At 37.8% G+C, this 19,880-nt stretch overlaps 1 protein-coding gene across 4 annotated transcripts in view; it reads left to right on the forward strand.

Annotated features, from left to right (window-relative positions):
• Window positions 1-19,880, forward strand: part of TRMT9B (tRNA methyltransferase 9B (putative)) — a 102,398-nt gene that overhangs the window by 76,665 nt on the left and 5,853 nt on the right. For 3 of the 4 annotated variants that reach the window (XM_072335380.1, XM_072335379.1, XM_072335382.1), the window contains 2 exons: window positions 15,875-16,029; window positions 18,805-18,978. In XM_072335380.1, coding sequence (XP_072191481.1) covers window positions 15,876-16,029; window positions 18,805-18,978 — 328 coding nt within the window. In that variant the 5' untranslated portion in view covers window position 15,875. Of the gene's footprint in view, window positions 1-5,636; window positions 5,802-15,874; window positions 16,030-18,804; window positions 18,979-19,880 lie in introns of those variants that run through there. The other variant, XM_072335378.1, reaches the window with a different exon arrangement.

Below are 19,880 nucleotides of genomic sequence, written 5' to 3' on the forward strand. Positions count from 1 at the left end.
TTCATTGTTTATTTATGGATTAGTGGATGGTACAATGAGAAAAGACAAATTAGTAAGTGGACAAAACACCATCTTTATTCCTGTAGCATATTTGAGCAGTAAAATTCCTCATAAATGTCAGCTTACAGAAATGAGTTCATTTCTGTCTTGTATGCTAGATACTGGTTTTAAGCAGCATTCAAAATCACTTGTTTATGGTTTTATTTTTGCAGTATTTCAGTATTGCTCAGTATACAAAAATCACATGAAAACCAAGCCACATACAACTATTTCCAAACCGTAAGTGTCAGCGCTGTATATGAAATTGATTGCAGTCATTGTATCTTTCAAACCCAGTAGCTCAGGCTTCAAAAGACCCATCTGTATTATCTCCAAATTCAAACTAGATTTTTAATGCACCTGGTAAATTCCTGCCCATTCAGAAACACAATAATTTCACTTCTGCCAAAATGGGCATTAAGAATACTAATATAGGTCAAGCAGTTTGCTATTAGTATGAGCAACAGTATAAATAACCCATAATTTGCATCCAAAATAAATGAATAGCTGCCATTGTATGATTTAAAACTCTATAAATAAAAGAGAAGGCAATAAGGAAGTCCAAGAAAAAGGTTCTTGAGAGACAAAAGGAAGTAATATTACAGCTGAGTTACTTTTCTTGCCTCAGCTGTGGCAAAGAGGTTGAAGAACAACTGCAGAAGTGAGTTGAGGACTGGAAAGGACTGGAAAGAACACAGAGGACTGGAAAACTGAGTCTGAATCAGAATGAAGAACCCCTAAAACTCTTGGTGAATCTTTTGAATTTCAGGAACTGAGTCTGAATAAGGTATATAATCTCTGGTTTCCCTCATATCTGGACAGAGGATTGATAAGACCCTGGTAACAAAGCATGTAGAGTGAAATTTGCCATCCATGTAGCCAGTCTTTTCATGAACAATGAACACCTACAGTTCAAGTCTACTCTAAGCTATTACTAGATGGAACATCTAAAGGGGAGCAGGACTGGTGTCTAGAAAGTGGAGTTCTGGCTTTTTCATGGCCTTTTTGTGTGTCTGGGGACAAATAATTTAACTCCTGTGACACAAAGATTGTAAATATCTAAATACAGGTAGCACAGTTTGGTTTTCAAAGAGAAGTAGATGCATTAGAGGCCTGCAACTTTCTCCACCCAGGAAAGGACAAGGATCTGTATCTGCTTTAGCAGTGCACTTTTTACTCTATTTTTGCCCCTTCTTACCTTTACTTGTCTCTAATACTGAATTTCAGTTAACACTTTAACATTCACTGAAATAATTTTTATTATATGCTTCAATTCAGATAAAAATGTCAAAATGCTGCAGGAAAATAATCTTTATTCTTAGCCACAGAGAGGAAATGCAAATGCTTGAAAATCATGTCCTTGTGGAATGTCTGCATCATTTTTTGCAGAGGCAAGGAATTCAAGTACTGAGGGCTTTGTCCTGCATGGAGACTGCCAATGAATAGAAATCAGTCCTTGTAAGATAAATAAATCCAACTCTCCTTCCTTGCATGCCAAATAGGGTTTTATTGCTTCAGGATATTGGGATGCTGCTCAGTGTCTGACAATATGCCACCCTAACATCTATAGTGCATTGATGCCAGTAGTCCTGAAACAGTTGTGTTCATCTGTGTTGAAGGTAGTTAGGCACCAAATTATTTCATGTTGTTTATGTTTGATATTGTTATCTTATTAAGAGATGCTCTGTCCCCTTGGTACCACAAGAACAAAAGGAAACTCAACAAACAAACCAAACCTAACTGGCACTGTAAAATGAGGAAGAAGAAAGATGACACTGGAACAAAATACAACAACAACAACAACAAAACTATCAAAGAAGGTGTTCTCAATCTGATTGATAGACAAGTTTTTCTGCGTTCATCTTTCTTCCAAAACTTTTACTTAACTAGTTTTTATTAGATTTAAGTCAAAACTAAAAGATGCATGAAATACAACTTATCAGTGCATAGATTTTGCCCACTATTATTGTCACTTGGAAACAATTCAGCTGATATCAGTGTTGTATTTGATCCATGTATGCATTTGGGGTCTGAATTGTGTTTCCTGGAAAACAGTCTGTAGGTTTACTTGGTTAAGATATTATACAGAATATGTAAGGAACTGGCACTTTAAGAAGTACTATATTTTTATGTTGATTTATATATTATTTCTTTTCACATTTATTTTTCAGTTAGTCTCTCTTTAAAACCTTTACACTTGTGTTTCATATTAACCTCTGACAGTGAATTAAGACATTTCTCTCTCTTGTAATCAGTTCTGCTTGCTGTACCTCTTGCAAAATCCATACTGACCTCACAAAGACTTGTACTAGTAAGGTGAAGGCCTGTAAGGCTTTGTTGCAATATTTAAGTATTAAATAACACAACTTGAAGCTTTATAATTTTCAAAGCACTTTACAAATCTTTACTAGTTAATCCCCACAGCAAATCTGTGCAGTAGGTTATGAAGGCCACACACTGAAAATCTCCCACAGGATGAGCTTGCTTGCATACTAAGCATATGTGAAAAAATATCTGCGCCATTATGTTACTGAAGTCATGAGTATTTAATTTTACTGGACTATAGCTCTGCCACTTGTACTTTTAGTATTGTGAACTCAACGTGGAATATTACCATCATTTTAAGGATATTTATTGTTTCTAAAACACCAGGAAACAAATAAGAACCAGAGAATGTTATCTTTCATTCAAGAAATCAAGTTTCTAGTGCTAACGACTGCAAAGAAAACAAAGGGAGCCTCTCAATACTGAAGCTCTCAGGAGAGTAAGTACCACTTTTGAGAATGCGAGTTTTATGTTATTGACTAGAAAGCCAAAGTATGATTATACTTAAGGGAACTTAAGGCTTCGGAGACCCCATTTCGTTTAGGAAATTGTATACTCCCCTAGCTCAAATTTTCTTGGAATTTTCATATTCCAGGAAAAAGAATATTGAAAACTTCACTGATTTAGTTTCTTTCAGGCTAAAAATTTCCTATAAAGTAAAAATACCACTTTAACTTCACATTAATAAAATTAACTTTCTACATCTGATCATGTCACAAATGCCACTAGTTCCTTTTCCTTTGTTAGTTCTACTGGGAAACTTTTAAAAAACATTATAATTGGAATGTAACATTATAATCATGTAAAGACCAAATTGACCAAGCAAAGGTGTAAGTTATTAACTCATGTCTGCTCTATTAAAAAGAAGCTTCTGAATAGTGAAAAGTTTTTCTAATACCTGGCTCAGAAAAGAAAGTGGTTTTGATTGGCAAGGCCTAATTACAAGAGAACCAGACAGCAACTACAGTTTGTCACAAATTAGAACAAAAGTACCTCAGTTTTCCAGAACGTCTGTAGAGTCAATGCAGAATTATTTATATTCCCTTCAAGACATCATGGAAATGAATGCCTTCCTTTTGCTTTCATCTCCAACTGGCTTCTCTGTAAAGCTGCCAGTCTAAGAGCTGGTCCTTTGTAAGAAAGAAGCTCTATGACTTGTGAAGTCTGACCTCAATTTCTTTCTGCTTCAGTATGGAAACTTTTGCTTCCCTACTTTTTACTGTTTTCTCCTGTCTTTGTTTTCCTTCGGAGGAAACTGACAATGACAACCTTGGCAGGAGTAATTAGAATTCTTTGTGACCCTAAGGTAAAAATTGTTGCTTGATTCACTATTAAATTGCTTATCTAAGGGTAAGAGTTTCAGGCAGATCTGGCAAACAAGAGTTTCCACATGAGAGATGCAAGGGATAAGCAGAAAAAAGACCCTAGAAAGCAAAGGATGAAGCACAGGAGGAGACCTAATTAGCCACTCTCACATGCTTGCCACTACATAATTTCAAATGCTCCAAATGGAGCCTGGTGTTCTGCAGACAAGCTCATAATTAAGTACAGAGTTAGAACGCGCACGCACAAGAGGGCTGAATTAAGGTTTCATGGGTAGCCTTCTGGCTTTCCCAACCTTTAGTCACTTAATTTAGTGACCTAAATCTTTTTTTAATACAGAAAAATTGTTTTTGATGAGGCCTTTTAATTGTTTAGAGAGGAGGAGTTGTTAAGGAGTGCAATTTATTATACAGTTACAGCTGCCTCGCACTTCAAAGGAAAAAGTATTCTATTTTTATTCTGCATAAATTTGTAAATCATGCTGAGTCCATAGTACCTGTCAGGTTTTTTTTGTTTGTTTGTTTTGTTTTGTTTTGTTTTGTTTTGTTTTCCAAAGCCCATTAGTCTACATGATTATCATCTGATTCAAATGCATCCAAAGCAAAAAGTCTGCCAGAGTTTATAGGACTGTCTATCTTGCCTGTAGAGTGTCCAAAAAAGAGGACAACCTAAGGGAAAGGTTGAGTGAATTCACTACAGAGTTTTAGGAGAGCCTACATCAGAATCTTTTTCTAAGAGGCAGATTTTTTCAAGCTGAGGAGATTTTAAAACAAGCCAATGATGGCGTCAGTACATAACTTGGACCAGATGGTATTCACGCTTTAGTGATTTTTTTTAGGAAACTTAGGTATGAAGTTACTGGAGGTGCTGGACTATGCAGCCTTTTGCTTTGGTACCTGAGGACAGAAATGCAGCAGATCTAATGGCATCTTGCAAGAAAAAAAAGGGAAAAAAGAAAAGGTCTCTGAGAGCGCTGGGGAATATCAGACCCTCGTTTGTTTGTACCAGTCAATTAGCTGACACCGTGTTACAGCACAAAATTAGCAGACGCATGTGGAAGGATGGAATAACAGGATACATGTCAACACAATCTTTGTAAAGCTCAGCTGTGTCTTATAAATCAGTCAAAGCTCTTTGAAGAAGTTAAGAAGGTTAATTGTGATTTAGCCAATAGCTCTGACAGTTGGATGTCTTCATAATAAAGATCAAGGGCTTCAGCATTTCTCCAGGGCTTTGATATATTTAACAGGATATTAGCTTCATATGTCTCCAGTGTAGTTTTTCTCAGCCTGTTCTTCTCTTCCAGTATTATTGTTGTTCTTTGCTTTAGGTGGGCTTGTCAGACTAAAAGCAACGCATGTTCTTGAGTCACTTCAGCAGTTTTAAAAGCCCTATTGATACACAGTCATGTGCTCGCTATTCCCTTTTAATCCTGTCTCCAGGTACCTGATTTGAGGCCACACAGGACATTTAATAGTTTAGCACCTCCGGTGCCAACAGTGTGATGCTGTTCTGAGTTCTGTGCCTATAACACACGTTTGTGTTGCTTTTTCATGCTTTTTTCTGTATTTATCTGTAACCTCATATGTAAACTATAAGCTCCTGGATCAGGACAAATTATGGTTTGTGTTTATGCAGCCCTAAAACTCTTGGGGTCCCCGCTCACTTTTCTGACAAATATGGCTAAACATGTGAAAGTATAGAAACAACCTGCCATTTTCCAGCTCCCATCACAAGCACTGGGAGGACACTCGCGCTGCAAAACCTGGCAGGCACCCACAAAGGTCAGTGGGAGCTTAACCTTTACACGAGGGTTAATCTCCCCTCCTCCCTGGAAGCTTCCCTCTCTCCCCACCAGCAGCTCCAGCAGCATTCATCCTCCCCTTTGCAGGATGCGACGGGGGTAAGGAAAAGAGTTAACATTTGGCATTCAGGGAGGCGGGGAAGGGGGATCGGGGCCGTGCCGAGGAGGGGGGGAACAGGGGGGCCTCAGCAGAGGGCCAAGCCCTCCTCTCTCTCATCCGCCGAGGGCCCCCCCTTGGCACGGCCCGGCACGGCACGGCCAAGCGCCGCCTCCGCGCCGGGATGCAGCCGCCGCCGCCCCGCTGGTGCAGGTAAGGAGCGGGGCGGGCCGCTGGGTGAGATGCTCGGAGCACGGAAATCCCCGCTGCCATCCCCCTTCGGCCCGAGGGCTGGCTTTTGGGGGAAGGGAAGGGAGGGTGGAGGGAAAAAAAAATAATATAAAAGCCGAAAAATTAAAAATGAAAAATAGCAAAATAGCGCCCTGATGCTGGCAGCTCTGTGTTGGAGAGCGGAGGTGACCCTCGGCTCACCGAGCTGCTGACCCTCCCCGGGACGAAAGGATTTCTAGATTTTGAGATTTAACTTCTCCCCCCGCCCTCCATGCTCCCCGTGTAACGGAGCGGGGCCGCGGTGCAGGCAGCCTTAGCATCTAGCAGCGCTGCTGGCGCTGGGCTTGGCAGCAGCACTTGGGAAGGGTAGTTTTTAGGAGACGTGCAGGGAATTTGCAACAGAAATAACAAGTTTCTCTGTGATTGCATGGCTAATTAAAAATGAAGTATGCACTCTGAATTGGCAAACGGTCCTAAGCAATGATCTCGAGCATTTCTGAGTCTTAATAGTTTAACATATTTTCCTCTCCCAGAATACTCAAAATACCTAAACATTGCCTTTGTAAATGCACACAGATGCAACCTCACTGTTGCTGAGTGTTCCATGTTTACTGAATGTTTGTAAAAGGGTTTCATTCCCACTAAGTGCTGGTGGGAGCAGCGGGTGCTCGGGTCATCCACTCCTGCTCTTTGGCAAGGACAGAAGGAGCAGAATTCTTCCATCAATACAGCTGTGTGGTTGTGGTGCACAGGATGACATTCCCTGCTGATGGAACTGCTTGGGTGATTTGTGCTTCTGAAGTTTGTGACTTTGAGCATGAAACTTGAAAAAGAGATAAGGAAAATATGCAGCAGTTGATGCATGAGCAACCAAGAGGGTCCTCTCAGGACTTTTTAATGCTTTGTAATAGAGCCAATGGGGGGATCGGGTTTCATTTTAGTAATTTCTTTTCAATCCAGTGTATTGCTATATTTATGTCTGCCTATATGCTATTTATAAAGTGCCTGCCTCTCTGAAGGAGTGCATTTTTGTTTACTGTTTTCACTCTCACATTGTGTTTTTGTAATGGACTGTACACTGAGATGTTTCTGTGGTGCTGCTATTGTGTAGCTTACAGAGAAGTGTGTTTTGGGAAAAACAGACACATACAGGTAGCTGTGGCTCTGCATTTTAATATTGCCTCTGTCAAGGAGATGTTCAAAGGGGTAGAACACTGTCAAATATACATATAATGCTAAACTGAATTTGGTGTGAAGAAAAGTCACTCTTCAGCATTTTCTGAGATAAACATAAATCCATGCCTGAAGTTATAAAGTCTGTAAAGATTGAAATCAGCCCTGAGCCAGATGACAAACACTTCCCATGCAAACGTTCTGGTTTGTGGGTATCCTGCCATCCATTCTGGATGGGTGACCCAGAAGAATAATATGGGACGGCACAAACAGCACGAGGCTCAGTTCTGCAGAAAGTTATTTGCACATTCCTACCTTCAGCCATTGTTAATAACATACCTGAGATCAGCGAGATGGCTGTGGTGCAAAAAGTTAAGCAACTGTCTGTGTCTTTGCAGTACCAGGATCTATGTGGGCATGTTTATAGCTAGTAATAGTTAGAGAATAATCTCGTGCGGCTGGAGGTCTGCATGGCTCTCTAATTTGTAGGGATTTAAAACACTGAAAAAATACCTCTGACTTTTATATGCTCACCAAGTTAATTTTAATCATTTTTAAAATGAAAAAGAACTCTTTTTGTTAAAAAATACTTAGTGGAAACAGTAGCTCTTCATAAAAGTTACGTATATGCCTTCATAACAGGAGACAAAAGTATTAAGAGAATTGCTGGGAGAAAAGAATTCTAATTATTGAAAAATTGAGTAAAAATTCAAGTCATAGCTTGGCCTTTTGTAACTGACTGAAATTCATGGACAGAGTCCTCCATGTTGTGTTTTCTTTTGGTTTTATTCCCCTGGAAAACTTCAGACATGATTTATTTGGGCCAGGCATTGTATATTTTGGTTTGTGCTTTGTAACTGAAAAGCATTTAGTTTTGAGTATTTGTACATTAATATACACATGTGGTCATTTCAGAAAAATCATTTATTTGAAGACTGAAGTTCTTGTAGGAAAATATTTCTAATGGCGTTACACTGTTTCTTGTAGATATTAACTCTTGTTCTCCATCATAGAATAGTTTCCTAAATAAATAAATAAGTCTTTTGCATCTATGAAGACAATGGTATTCAAATATTTTCCTAATGGAAAACTTTGCCAGTGTGTGTATAGGGAATTTCAGCTCCCTCGGGGATCACCACAGCATTTCCTTTCCATGTTGAATAGGAAAAAATGCATAGTGTAAAGGCCTTTATCTGCATTCAGATAGAAGGCTTAGGAGCACAAAGCTGGGTAAAATAGTATCGTTATAACAAAAAACCTTTAAAATGGAAAAATATTCCAGAAACGAAGGCTCTTGTGTAGGGGTTTTGGTGGCAGGACGCTAAACCTTCACACTGCCCAGCCCACTACAGCTACTACTGGAAGAGCCCAGGTCTGCAGCAGTGCCCAGGCACGTTATTGGGGGGGGGGTGGGGGGGAGGGGCTTGGGGTATGCACTAAGCAATCATCAGTCAGATTTTTGAGTGTTGTGGTAAAAAAACAACAACTGTGGTGCTGTCTTTGCTTTCATTATGATGGTCATGAGCTAAGAATAACTTAATACCTAAAACTCTTTCTGTCACAAGACCTTTTAAACCTTCCTTTAAGACAGCATAGTGAGCATTGAATACATTTGTATACTGAATACGAATATTTGAACATGTGAAATCATATTTTCAGCTGTAATAAACTAGTAATTATCAGGAGCAGTTTATTTAAAAAAATGTTGAATGAATCCACATAGCAATTCTGTAATTACTGTAATTGATTTTGTGATATTTAAATTTAATTTTAGGACCAAAGGTAACCATTGATGGCCTTAGTTGGGAATCCAGTTTGGAAATGTGCTGCTTATCTTTCTGTCTCTAAGATATTAAGATTCAGCAGAAGATGTATCTCCGAGTAATGGAATGTCTTACTTAAATTGGTTTGTAAAATTGTTTTAATTTGAGAGGCTTTGTATGTAGCACCAAGAACAAGTTAAATACCAATGGTGATGAGCATTATGAATGGGAGAAAAAGAAAAATTATACTGCATAAATTAAAACTAATCCATTTGGAAACCCAAATCCTGCAGAAACATAAGGAATTTAAAAGGCTGTAATTCCAGAACTATAGGATGACATTAGGGAATCAAATCTTGCAAATATAGCTTGGCACGAAGAATAGAGGCATACGGATAGGAGACAGAGAATGACAACAATACTCACAAAAGACCACCAAGATTGATTCATCCGGAAGGGTGAAAAATATTAACCATTTAACACTTGGTTAATTGCTGGTAAATAAGGGACAGAAGACAAGATAACTTCAAAAGTACATGAGATATTGCACTAACCAAGAAGAAAATGTTACTACAGTTTAAAGCTTGTAAGTACTGTAGTACAAGGGCCTTGAGATATTGATGCAGAGCTTTTAAGAAACAAACCAACTGTAACTGTCTCCAAGGGGAAATTAGCTTATTATCCTTAGTAATTTAGCTTCAAAATCAACCTCCATGTTAAAGAGTAGTAAATACACATGAAACATACTTTCAGATTTTAATTATTGTTGTGGGTTTTTTTTTTTGTTTTTTGTTTGTTTGTTTGTTTGTTTTTTATATCAGTCAACTGAAATCTTGCTTATAAATTGAAAAATTCAAGTTGTATTCTTACATTCATAGACACACAGACTCACAAAGCTTAATGCTGGGGCATCTATCTGTCTCCTCCAAAGCTGTATCAACTATATTAATGTGTTTCTGGACAGATGCTTGGCTAACTTAGATTTTTAAGAACTTATTGATAGCTCCATGACCCACAAACTCTAGAATAATTTCAGTTCTTTTCTATCCTATTCTATCTATTCTATTACTGTAGTTTAAGCCCACTATTTTTTGTCTGCTCTTTTCTGTGGAAAACAGCTATTTATTTATTTATTTATTTATTTCACTGCTTTCGCAGTCCTTTCTTATTGCTGAATCAGTATGAAAAGGCTAAGGAGCAATAGAAGATTCACCTAGAAAATCCCATTGGCACCTAGCTTTTGCAACCTATGTGTTTTGCAGGTCATTAATGTAAACAGCAATCAACAGACTTAACAAGCGTGGATTATACAGATTGTTGTATTGGTTACTTGTAAAAATATTCCTTTGTCCATATTCATTGCTACAGGAGAGAGAGCTGACATGCTTCTGCTTCATAGCTAAACATGGACAGATACATCCATAAGCAAAGAGAGCTTGCAAGGCAGTTGGCAATTTACCTCCTCAGTAAAATAGTACAGGCTTGACGTGTCACTGCAGAATTACAGCAAACTGAAAATGATTCCAAGATTCACTTTCCAAGCTACAATTCTTTTATCAGCTGTTTTCCCTCCAATTTAACCCTTTTCTTCATTCTGTTCCCACTACTGCGGTCTGTGGCTGCTGAAAAGCTGGACTGCCATAGGCAAGAGGGACTGTGCTTTCCATATGGGGAGCATGTTGTATATTGATGTGCCCTGGAAGGTCTGAAGATTACATCAGTGCACGTCTAGCATCAGGGATTTTTGACTTTTTGAGAACCTTGTAGGAAGGTACATTCTTTGCATGGAGATGGGACGTGTATTTTCCTGTAGTAGGAAGGATGGACTGACATTTAGTAGGACTTTTGCATGATTATGCTCCTTCTTTCAGTGTTATAAATAGCAAAGGATTTGTGTTCGTGCATTGTTGTCTTCTCTGAATGTTACCTGTCTACAGAATTGAGCTTGTACCTAATGAAATAAGTCTGCTTACAATGCAACCTTTCAGCTGTGTACATTATGACCCTAGACGCAGAATTGGAAGGGATATATTAAATGATCAAAGAATAGTATGTGAATAGTACTAGGTGCTGACTGAAGAATAAAACTAACAGAAAATAAATGTGATGGTGAATGGCTGCTATTTGGAATAATGGGAATTTGAGTCATAACCTTCAGTTCAGGACCTTGAAAGGACAGTTTCTCTGTGTTTAGTCTTTCATAAGAGCAAGACTGTATTTATCAATATGAAAAAAAGTATGATTATAGTGATTTTATTTCAATTAACGAAGTTACTTTAAAATTCTAGCTTCACACTGAGCACTCAGTGATTCTAACCTTGTCTCAAGTCTTTGTTTTTCAGTTCAGTTTGACAGATTTTACTGGGACAATGCTACTGAATCAGGAGCTCAGTTCAGTGAGGTTTTAAACACACTGCATGGCCTTCCTATTGCTCTGATTTCACACTGTGCATTTTCATGGGGCTGTTGCTGTTCATGCGTGGGTGAACTTAATTACCGGAGTTGTTAGCCTTAAGAAAACTGTGTTCTGCTGTATCCTTTTGCTTAACTTGGATTGCATCTAGTTTAACAATTCACAGCAGGATTCCTTTTATTCTGTTTCATTATCCTTTATTTACTTGTAAGGCTGTTTTATGTAATGATTCATATCTAAAATCACACTCCTATTTGCTGTCTTAATTAATGAAATAAAACACTGTAAATCAGAATGGACATTATTACTGTGCTTTATAAAATCAGTCTTAAGGGTGGGCAAAGCTCTGACAAATGTCGGTTTTTGAGAAGGAGCGTTACAATATTTTGCAGTTGCTTCTTACCATTGGCTGTACATGTAGCTTTTCCATCACTACTTATATTTGAATGAAAAGACTGGTAGGTTGTAAGCAAGTTGGTGGTTGACTGGAAGTACTTTTTACCATTATAGATGATTCTCCCTGTCCTGTAGGTGGGGGGACAGAAATCAGTAGGACTTTCTCACTCTTTACCCAGTTATTATTGGCTATAGCTGCTCTTGTTATTGCTGGAGAGCAGAGCAGTGTGGGAAATATATCTGCCCTTGTGGTTAAACTGTTCTATATTTAAAGTTATGATTTAAATTATTACATCCATAGCTGCAGTTGTATGCATAACCAAGACTTGTGTTGCTGTAGCAACATGAAGAGACAACTGTGCTGAATTTCACAGATCTTTGAAGTAGGAGGTCTCCTAATCCAAAATGGGATTGAGAATTCCCATCAGTGTTTGAAGAGCTTAGCTAAGAGGAGCCCTCATTAAGAGACTGAAATATTTCATATCTGACACTCAGGCTGAATTGAGTAAGTTCCTGCTGTTCATCAGAGGGTTAGAAAAAACAGACGGCTGCAAGAGAGAGAAGTAAAGGAAAGCCTGTGGCTCAAATTAATCAAGAGCAATTGATTTGAAGAGAAATAGGAGGGATGCAGGATTTGATGATTAGCATGAAAATCACAGGATGCTTCTGAGAGGCCACTGACAAAAAGTTTGTAACATGTTCTGGATATTGTGACTGGCCTGGCCATAGAGACAGTCACGGGAAGAACTGAGTGTGAGCCAGTTGAAGACTTCACAGTGTTAAGCATCAATAGTGGTGGTGAAATAACATGTAAGGTAGACAGAGGATGATGTGAAAATCTTTGGCTTAAATGGAACTTGAAGTGAATGACTGAGTTTTTGGACTGAACACTGCCTACTGCATTTCAGCATTAGTGCACACCTTGTATCTGAGGGGAAACAACTGTTTTGACAATTAGCCAAATCACTTCCAATCTACCCCCGCAAAAAAAACAAACCAAACCAAACAAAAAAAAACCCCAATCCTAGGAAAAGAAAATTCCAGCTTTTTAAAATGTTGTAAACTGGGATTATTAATTTTCTGTGTTTTCATTTGAAGGTCACATAGTTAAATGCATTTATCACTTCAGCAGTGCTAGAACAAGTCCAAGCAACATGACTTTCCTTAAAGGTATACCCTTGAAAAGTCAATTGTTTAAACGGTTTCAAAATCTTAATGGGAAAGAAAGTAGATTCCCTTGGACTCAGAAAACTTTTAGAGAGATGTGTAGCTATAAAAATAAATGGCATGTTAGTACATTTATCTCTAAACCTTGTGAAGCTGTCATTTTTTAGTACTTTTATTATTATTATTTTGCTTTTATTTTTTTTAATAAAGAAAAACAAACCATCTCTGTAGGAAAGAGTGAAAGAACCTGTTACTTTCTGTCATTTTTGCTCATGGACCACAGTTCCATGTAATGGGCTGACAATCCATTTCCCCACAAGATCAACAAGAACTACACTGCAGCTTCCATCTATTACTTTCACTTCATAGATCATACACTACAAGTGCCGGTTGTAGTCTTGCAAGCTAACAGAGATGAAGCAGGAGACACTGGCAGAGGAGGAATTCCTACTCTTCATTTGTTATCCAAACAGTTTGTTGGAGTCCCGTGTTTCTAGAGCTGCCTCCCTTTTGTGGGGACTTCCCACAACCACTGAGCAACTGGCTGTCAGTTCACAGTATCTTTCATGCTCTTGCATCTAGTCACTGCAAGAGCTCTTTGGCAGCTATATGAGCTACCACACAAGAAAATACAGAATTGATGGTGAGGAAAGCATGCCCAATGATCACCTTCTTCTGCTCTTCTCTAGCTTATTGGATAACTTACAGGTAACCTGAGTAGAGCAGATGCTGAAGCAGTGGGATTTCTGGAAATCTTACATTTTTATTACCTCCTTTGCAAACCAGATGTTCCCATCATCCTGGAAGTCACAAGATAGGATTTGAATGAACTGAACAATTTCTACCCTTTATGTACCACAGGGGCTTTGTCTGATGTTTTTAAGGCAAAAAGGTTGTAATGATTGGTTTTCTTTACAAAGAAAAACTGAGGCACTGTCACTGGCTTGGAAAGTTAGGTAGTTCTAAGTTTTATGTCTTCAGTGACATCAAGCTTGTCTAATACCAGTACAGCTGTAGGCCAAGTCTTGTCTCCATAGATTTCTTGCCTTCCGTAAATAGTTAAACGCAGAGGTTTGTTGCTAGGGTGTTTCCCTGCCGTGCTGCAAAGTGAAGCCTCATGCAGTTAAGGGCTTTGACTGTAAAGTCAAACTGGCAAGTCTGATTTCATCATGTGACTTAAATGTCTGCAAAATGTATGTAATAACAGGAATGGAAATTGTAATAAAATGGTAAATGAAATAATTTGCATTTTGGTAGACTACTGTTACTCTAAGATTACTGTCAAGTCATTATCTTGATAGTGTTTATGAAATGTATACCAAAATAATAACCTCTAATACAGTGCTGTGGTACTCTCTCACGTGTCCAGTATAGAAGACTCAGTAACAGCCTCAGCGAATGAGAAAGTCAAGGCAAAAATGTAATGGGCTTGTGATTCTGTAGAAAACAAAGCTGAATTTCAGCCTATATTGAGATTAAATAAAGATGTTTCACGAAAAATGTAGTAGAATATTGCATCTGTAGGGAACTTCTTGCCATCTTCTATGTCAAGTCCAGGTTGGCTTTTGTGTTTAGCATATCGAAATTAAGCTTCAGTTCAGGCAGCTATTTCGGTAGTTGTCATAAACTGAAATTTCCATAGCATTTGGAAATCACTATGAATTGTTGAAAACATTCTCCACTGCTTTTTTTCTTTTTAAGAACTGCAAAGATTGAGCAAACGGCTTCAAGTAGAAAGGTAAAAACACTTGTAAACACTGAACCACATAGTAACCAAACATGAAATACAAACTATAGCAATAAGCATACAAAATGACAAAAGGAGATAAATAATTGTTAGTCTTGGGAATTTCTATGTATAAATAGAAGATTTCTGGGCAATTGAACAAGAAAATAGAGTACATTTCAAGGTGGAGAAGAAAGATAGCTGCAAACATGACACATGATCTGTTTTATTTAAGAGTCAAATAAGAAAAAAAGGAGTGAGATTCAGATTTTAAGATGTAATTACTTGAAATTTCTCCAATTAACCCATCCTATTTGACAACATAACTTGAAATGTGAGAAAAATTCTGAGTTACTTCTGGCACATGAGGTATCATGTCAAGTCTGTATTTCCAATAGTATCTGCTTTTCTTTTCAGTCTGTTATGGTTTTATGCTCCTCAGGGTAACACTGAAGTTTTGGCTACTGGGAATTTGCTATTCTGTCACTGTTTTTTTTCACATATATTTATATGTACATATGTAAACACACACACATACATGTATGTATTTTGCTAGTAAAACCTCAGCTAATGCATCATAAAAGAAAACTGTGGATCAGGACAGAAAAATGAAAATAGAAGTTGTAAAGACATTGAGCATAAATGTTTTGAAGAGAGCTATTAAATAGGCAGTATATAGAGAGTTAGTACATAGGTACAGTCCGAATAGACCACTGGAACAATTTGGCTTGACATAGCAGAGAACATAAAGCCAGCGAGGTGGATAAGATCTTTTACGCTACTCTTGTAAGCATTCACATACATTTAATTTAAAGCACATTAATACTTTCTTTGTGGTCACTTGAATTAATTCCCATTTACTAAATTAAGAAGATAGTGTTTGTAGGAGCAGCATTTTGGATGAAATGAAGATGGTTAAGCAAGGGTAGAGAAATCCTGATTTATTTATTTATTTCCCCTGCAAATCTCAGCCATCACATTACTGTCTATGGGCTTTGGTTTCAGGGTCCAGGCTATATTTAAAAAACGCCATAATAAGAGCTTGCCTATCTACATGCTGAAGAGTCTATTCTTAACTTCCTGGTTCTCTGCTCCTGCCCAATACATGCTCCGTTTTTGCAGCAGACAAGCTTTTACTGCACAGGTCAAATTTCTGAGGAATGTGCTTATTGTTGAACAGTACATGTTCAAGTTACATAATGCTCCTGAAGGAAGATGATAAATGCAAACATTTTTCTTGACATTTATGAAAAGAACCATCCTTCGATTAAAAAGCATTTTATAGATATGATGGCTATTAGATGCTTGTAATGATTTTATAAAAACAAGCTTACAAGTTCAGGAATTATACATGTCTATAAAATATAGCCTACAGCAGTTCATGTTTCACTGTATATAATCTTCATTATATTTTCAGGATGGAACATGAGGCTACCCAGCTAGAAAAGCAGCACGTGCATAGTGTGTATGAAAATACAGCTGCCTACTTTAATGATCTGCAGAGCAAAGCATGGCCTCGTGTGAGAAACTTTCTGTTGGAGCAAAAGCCTGGAAGTCTCGTTGCTGACATAGGTAAGCCATTTCCTGAGACAGCATGAGATATTGTCCATAAACTTTAGTAGTTTATATATTAATCACACATACTGCCTAGAGAAAAAACTTTTAAATTTATTTAGATTTATTTAATATGGTTTTAAAACCATATTAGATGTCACGTGCCATTTATTTAATTTCTTTGACAACGTATCAGGCAGCAAGTAAGTACAATTTTTACTTTATTGTGATGGACTTAAGCTTTAATCTACCAGTTTCCTCATGGATTTAGTGGTCAGTCACTCCCCTGCATCTTTTTATTTTTTATTTTTTAAATTGTTTTAATAGCTCGATTATTTCATGTTTCATTTTCTTTCAGTCACTTGGTTTAAATACAGCTGGTCTGCAATTTGTTACGTTTCATTTGTTCCAAAACTCCTCCTATCGTGGCTTTGTATTTATACTGTGACATGTCCATTGTTAAAACAACAGCAACAGCAGCAAAAAGTTATGAATCTCCCTATGCTCCTGATATGGATACTGAAATCTCATTTTTCTGCTATGTCCTTGTCTTCCCTACATGTTTAGTTTATGTCTTGATTTTCTGTTGCACTTACAGGTATTGTAAGATTTACCAGGTCCTTAGGCTTGGTTTGTGTTTGTGTTATAAATTCAGTCCTATACACAGCATTGTTGCACCCTTGCACCATTGGATTTTTGTCATTTCTTAGGCTGGTAAAATGCATTTACACAGCACAGTGTAATAACTGTACAAACTAAATTCTGTATCTGCCCGATCCTGTCAGAGAAAAATATCTGAAGATTTTGTCTACTATAATCGAAAGATAATATACAGTTCTGATGATGTCAAGCAGTCCTCAAAAAAAGCTAGGCTAGTATTATTTTGAATATGTATCTTTTATACATCTGCACTGTTTTCACTAATAATCTCAGGAAATACCCTGTGGCATCCACTCATTTGACAGTTGGCTTAACATGGTATTTCTCAGCCAAAAATTTTTGTCATATCAATAAAGGTCATCGAAACCTTTGCTGAAGTTCTTTGAGGCTTTATCAGCAAATGTCATGACTATGGCTGAAATCTTAAGATCACCCTGTTACAGTTTCAGCTGAAATAATTTAAATGCAGGTGAAGCATCTGAACAGAAGGCAAATGCTTACAGTTGCCAATAGAAGTATTCCCATCAAGGCACACAGGGTACTTCGTCTTTAGGTATTTAATAAGCCCTACAGGAATCTGACAGCAGTGTTTATTTTTAGCATGCATTTTGAGAGGAGGGCTGCACAGTTGCACCAACATGTTCAAAATAAGATGTTCAACTATATATATTTTCTGTTTAATACCACCTTTTATTAGAATATTTTTATTTGCCATGAAGCATGATAACAGCAACAGAATGGAACATCATTTTGTATAATTGCCTTATTATTGTTCATTCATCAGAATAAATTGCAATAGCGTGGCTGTTGTTAACAGCTTCATGAAGGAATCCACCCTCCTGATGACTCATTTAAAAGCGAATCTCCTGCAAATGTAGATTTTTAGAGTACTGGCAGTGTTATCACTCTATGGCTTCATTCCAGAGCAGACCATGTACTTCAGAAAATACTGTGATTAAAAAGCACTCCAGAAAAAAACATGCATGTAGCAAGTGAATCTTCTAAATGAATACACATTTGACTTAATGTGTTCCTTCTACAAAAACGCTTGATTTTGCTATTTTCTCAGTACGGAAATGTTGTGCTCTTCTCCAGCAGTTTCTGTGCTGTCTCTCCAGATAATGGTGCACATTAACATCAATGACAGCAGCAGTGCTGCAAGAAGCAGTGACGTTTCTAAAGATAACTCCAGGCCTTTAAATTGAATTACCAGTACAGAGACAGGTCACTTTGCCAAGCTGCTACCCTGTTGCTTGGCTGTCAACTTCCAGAAATTATTTTTCACTACTGACCTGTAACTGCAGTGAATGTTTTCTAATCTAATTTTGAAAAGTGCCTGTTACGCATGTGGTGGTGGAGAACACTCTGAAAAATTTCAACTTAGTATAGCACAGTCTTTTAGTAGACATACTTTTATGCAGAACATGTTCTGGAACTGTTCATTACATTCACATGTGGTACAGTGCAACAGAACAAAGGCAGAAAGAGAACATGCTCTCAGTGTGGCAAGAATTGTTAGGAATCAATTATTATCAAGTCTGTATCTCAAGTCGAAATGTTCCTCCCTGCCTTGTGCCAGTTAGAGATATGGTTTGGGATTTCTTGCAGAGAATCCTTTCCTCTGCCATGGAGTCAGAGAGCCTTCTAGCTGAGTCTGGGCCAGTGAGTTCCTCCTTCTCCTATCCCTCTAGATATGCTGAGTGGGGGATTTAGCAGAGACAAGGGAAGTATCTGGCAGAGAGATTTAATGTAGGTCACATCAAAAGACATTGCTGTAGGATATGCAGTAGTGGCCGCAGAGGACCACTCATTTCTCCTCCCATCTGCATGCAGCTTTCTTCCCCAGTAAACTGCATGTAGCCTAGTCTTGAACAAGGCTATGTAATGAGTATTTTTACTGATGATGATAGTTGTACTGTTACATTCTTAATGGTGTGAACAAATAGTTTCAAATAGTCCAAATGAATCTTGCAGGAGTTGGGCTAGTAGAAGCAAACACACATTTTCAGGAAACCTTAGAACTTGAAAAGAAAACTCACCTCCAGCCTCACTCCCTGTTATTTTCACTGTTTTGGGAGGAACAGATAGTGTTCATAATATACAGCTTCTGATATAGAGTATTCTTTTCTTTAGGTTGTGGAACCGGAAAGTATCTCAGTGTCAACAGTCAGGTGTACAATCTTGGCTGTGATTACTGTGGACCATTGGTAGAAATTGCAAGGAAGAGAGGTGAAGAAGTTCTGGTTTGTGACAACCTTAACCTTCCCTTTAGGGACCAGTGCTTCAATGCGGTCATTTCCATCGGAGGTAAGACAGCATACACTCATTCTGTCTCACTGCAAATACATATTGCTTTTGTTCATTTTCTTTCTGGGTGTCTTTGCTTCAGTTAAATTTGTTTTCAAAAGGTTCCCTAAGAATCACAGCACGTATCACTGAAATTAATGTAATAAAAGTTAAAAAAAAAATTAGGTCTGTTACAAAGACAAAGACCAGGGAAATATGTGGATCATTTTTTATTTTTTTTTAAATACGTGGTCTTGGTAACTCTGTGAAGAAAAGATTTCTTTCCAACACGCACTTTAAACAAGTAAAAATTAATATAGAATCATAGAATGAATCATAGAATGGCATGGACTGGAAGAAACTTTAAGATCATCTGGTTCCAATGCCCCTGCTATAGGCAGGGACGCTTCCCTCTAGACGAGGTTGCTCAAAGCCCCAACTTTCCTATAGGTCCCCTTCAGGTACTGGAAGGAAACATATAAACATGGCCACTTGTAGTTTAAATACATTACATGGTCAAGATACACGTTTGTTTCTTCCTTCAGAGACTGGCAAATACATTGAAATGGAAAGAAAACTTGTTAGAAAGCAAGAACTTGAAACTTATATTGTGTATTAGGAATACAAATTTCTCTTTGAATAGACACAAAATCAAAGTTCAGGACAATTGCCTGTTGTCTGAGTGAAGAATCTTAACATCTTATCTCCTCTGACTTCTCTTTTTGAAAATATTGCTCGTAATTTGAGAAACAAAACCTGGAAAAGGGTGGATGAAGTGGAATAATCAGAGGACTCAGTTACATTTGAGGTTTTTAACTCTATGCTAGCTTGAGCTTCTTTCAGGCTGTTTCACTGCATGAGCAAAAATATGAAATGAGAAAATTATTATTGATAGTAATCAACAGTACATGGTCAATGACTGA

The sequence above is a fragment of the Excalfactoria chinensis genome, chromosome 4 (genome assembly GCF_039878825.1).
Source record: "Excalfactoria chinensis isolate bCotChi1 chromosome 4, bCotChi1.hap2, whole genome shotgun sequence".
NCBI lineage: Eukaryota > Metazoa > Chordata > Aves > Galliformes > Phasianidae > Excalfactoria > Excalfactoria chinensis.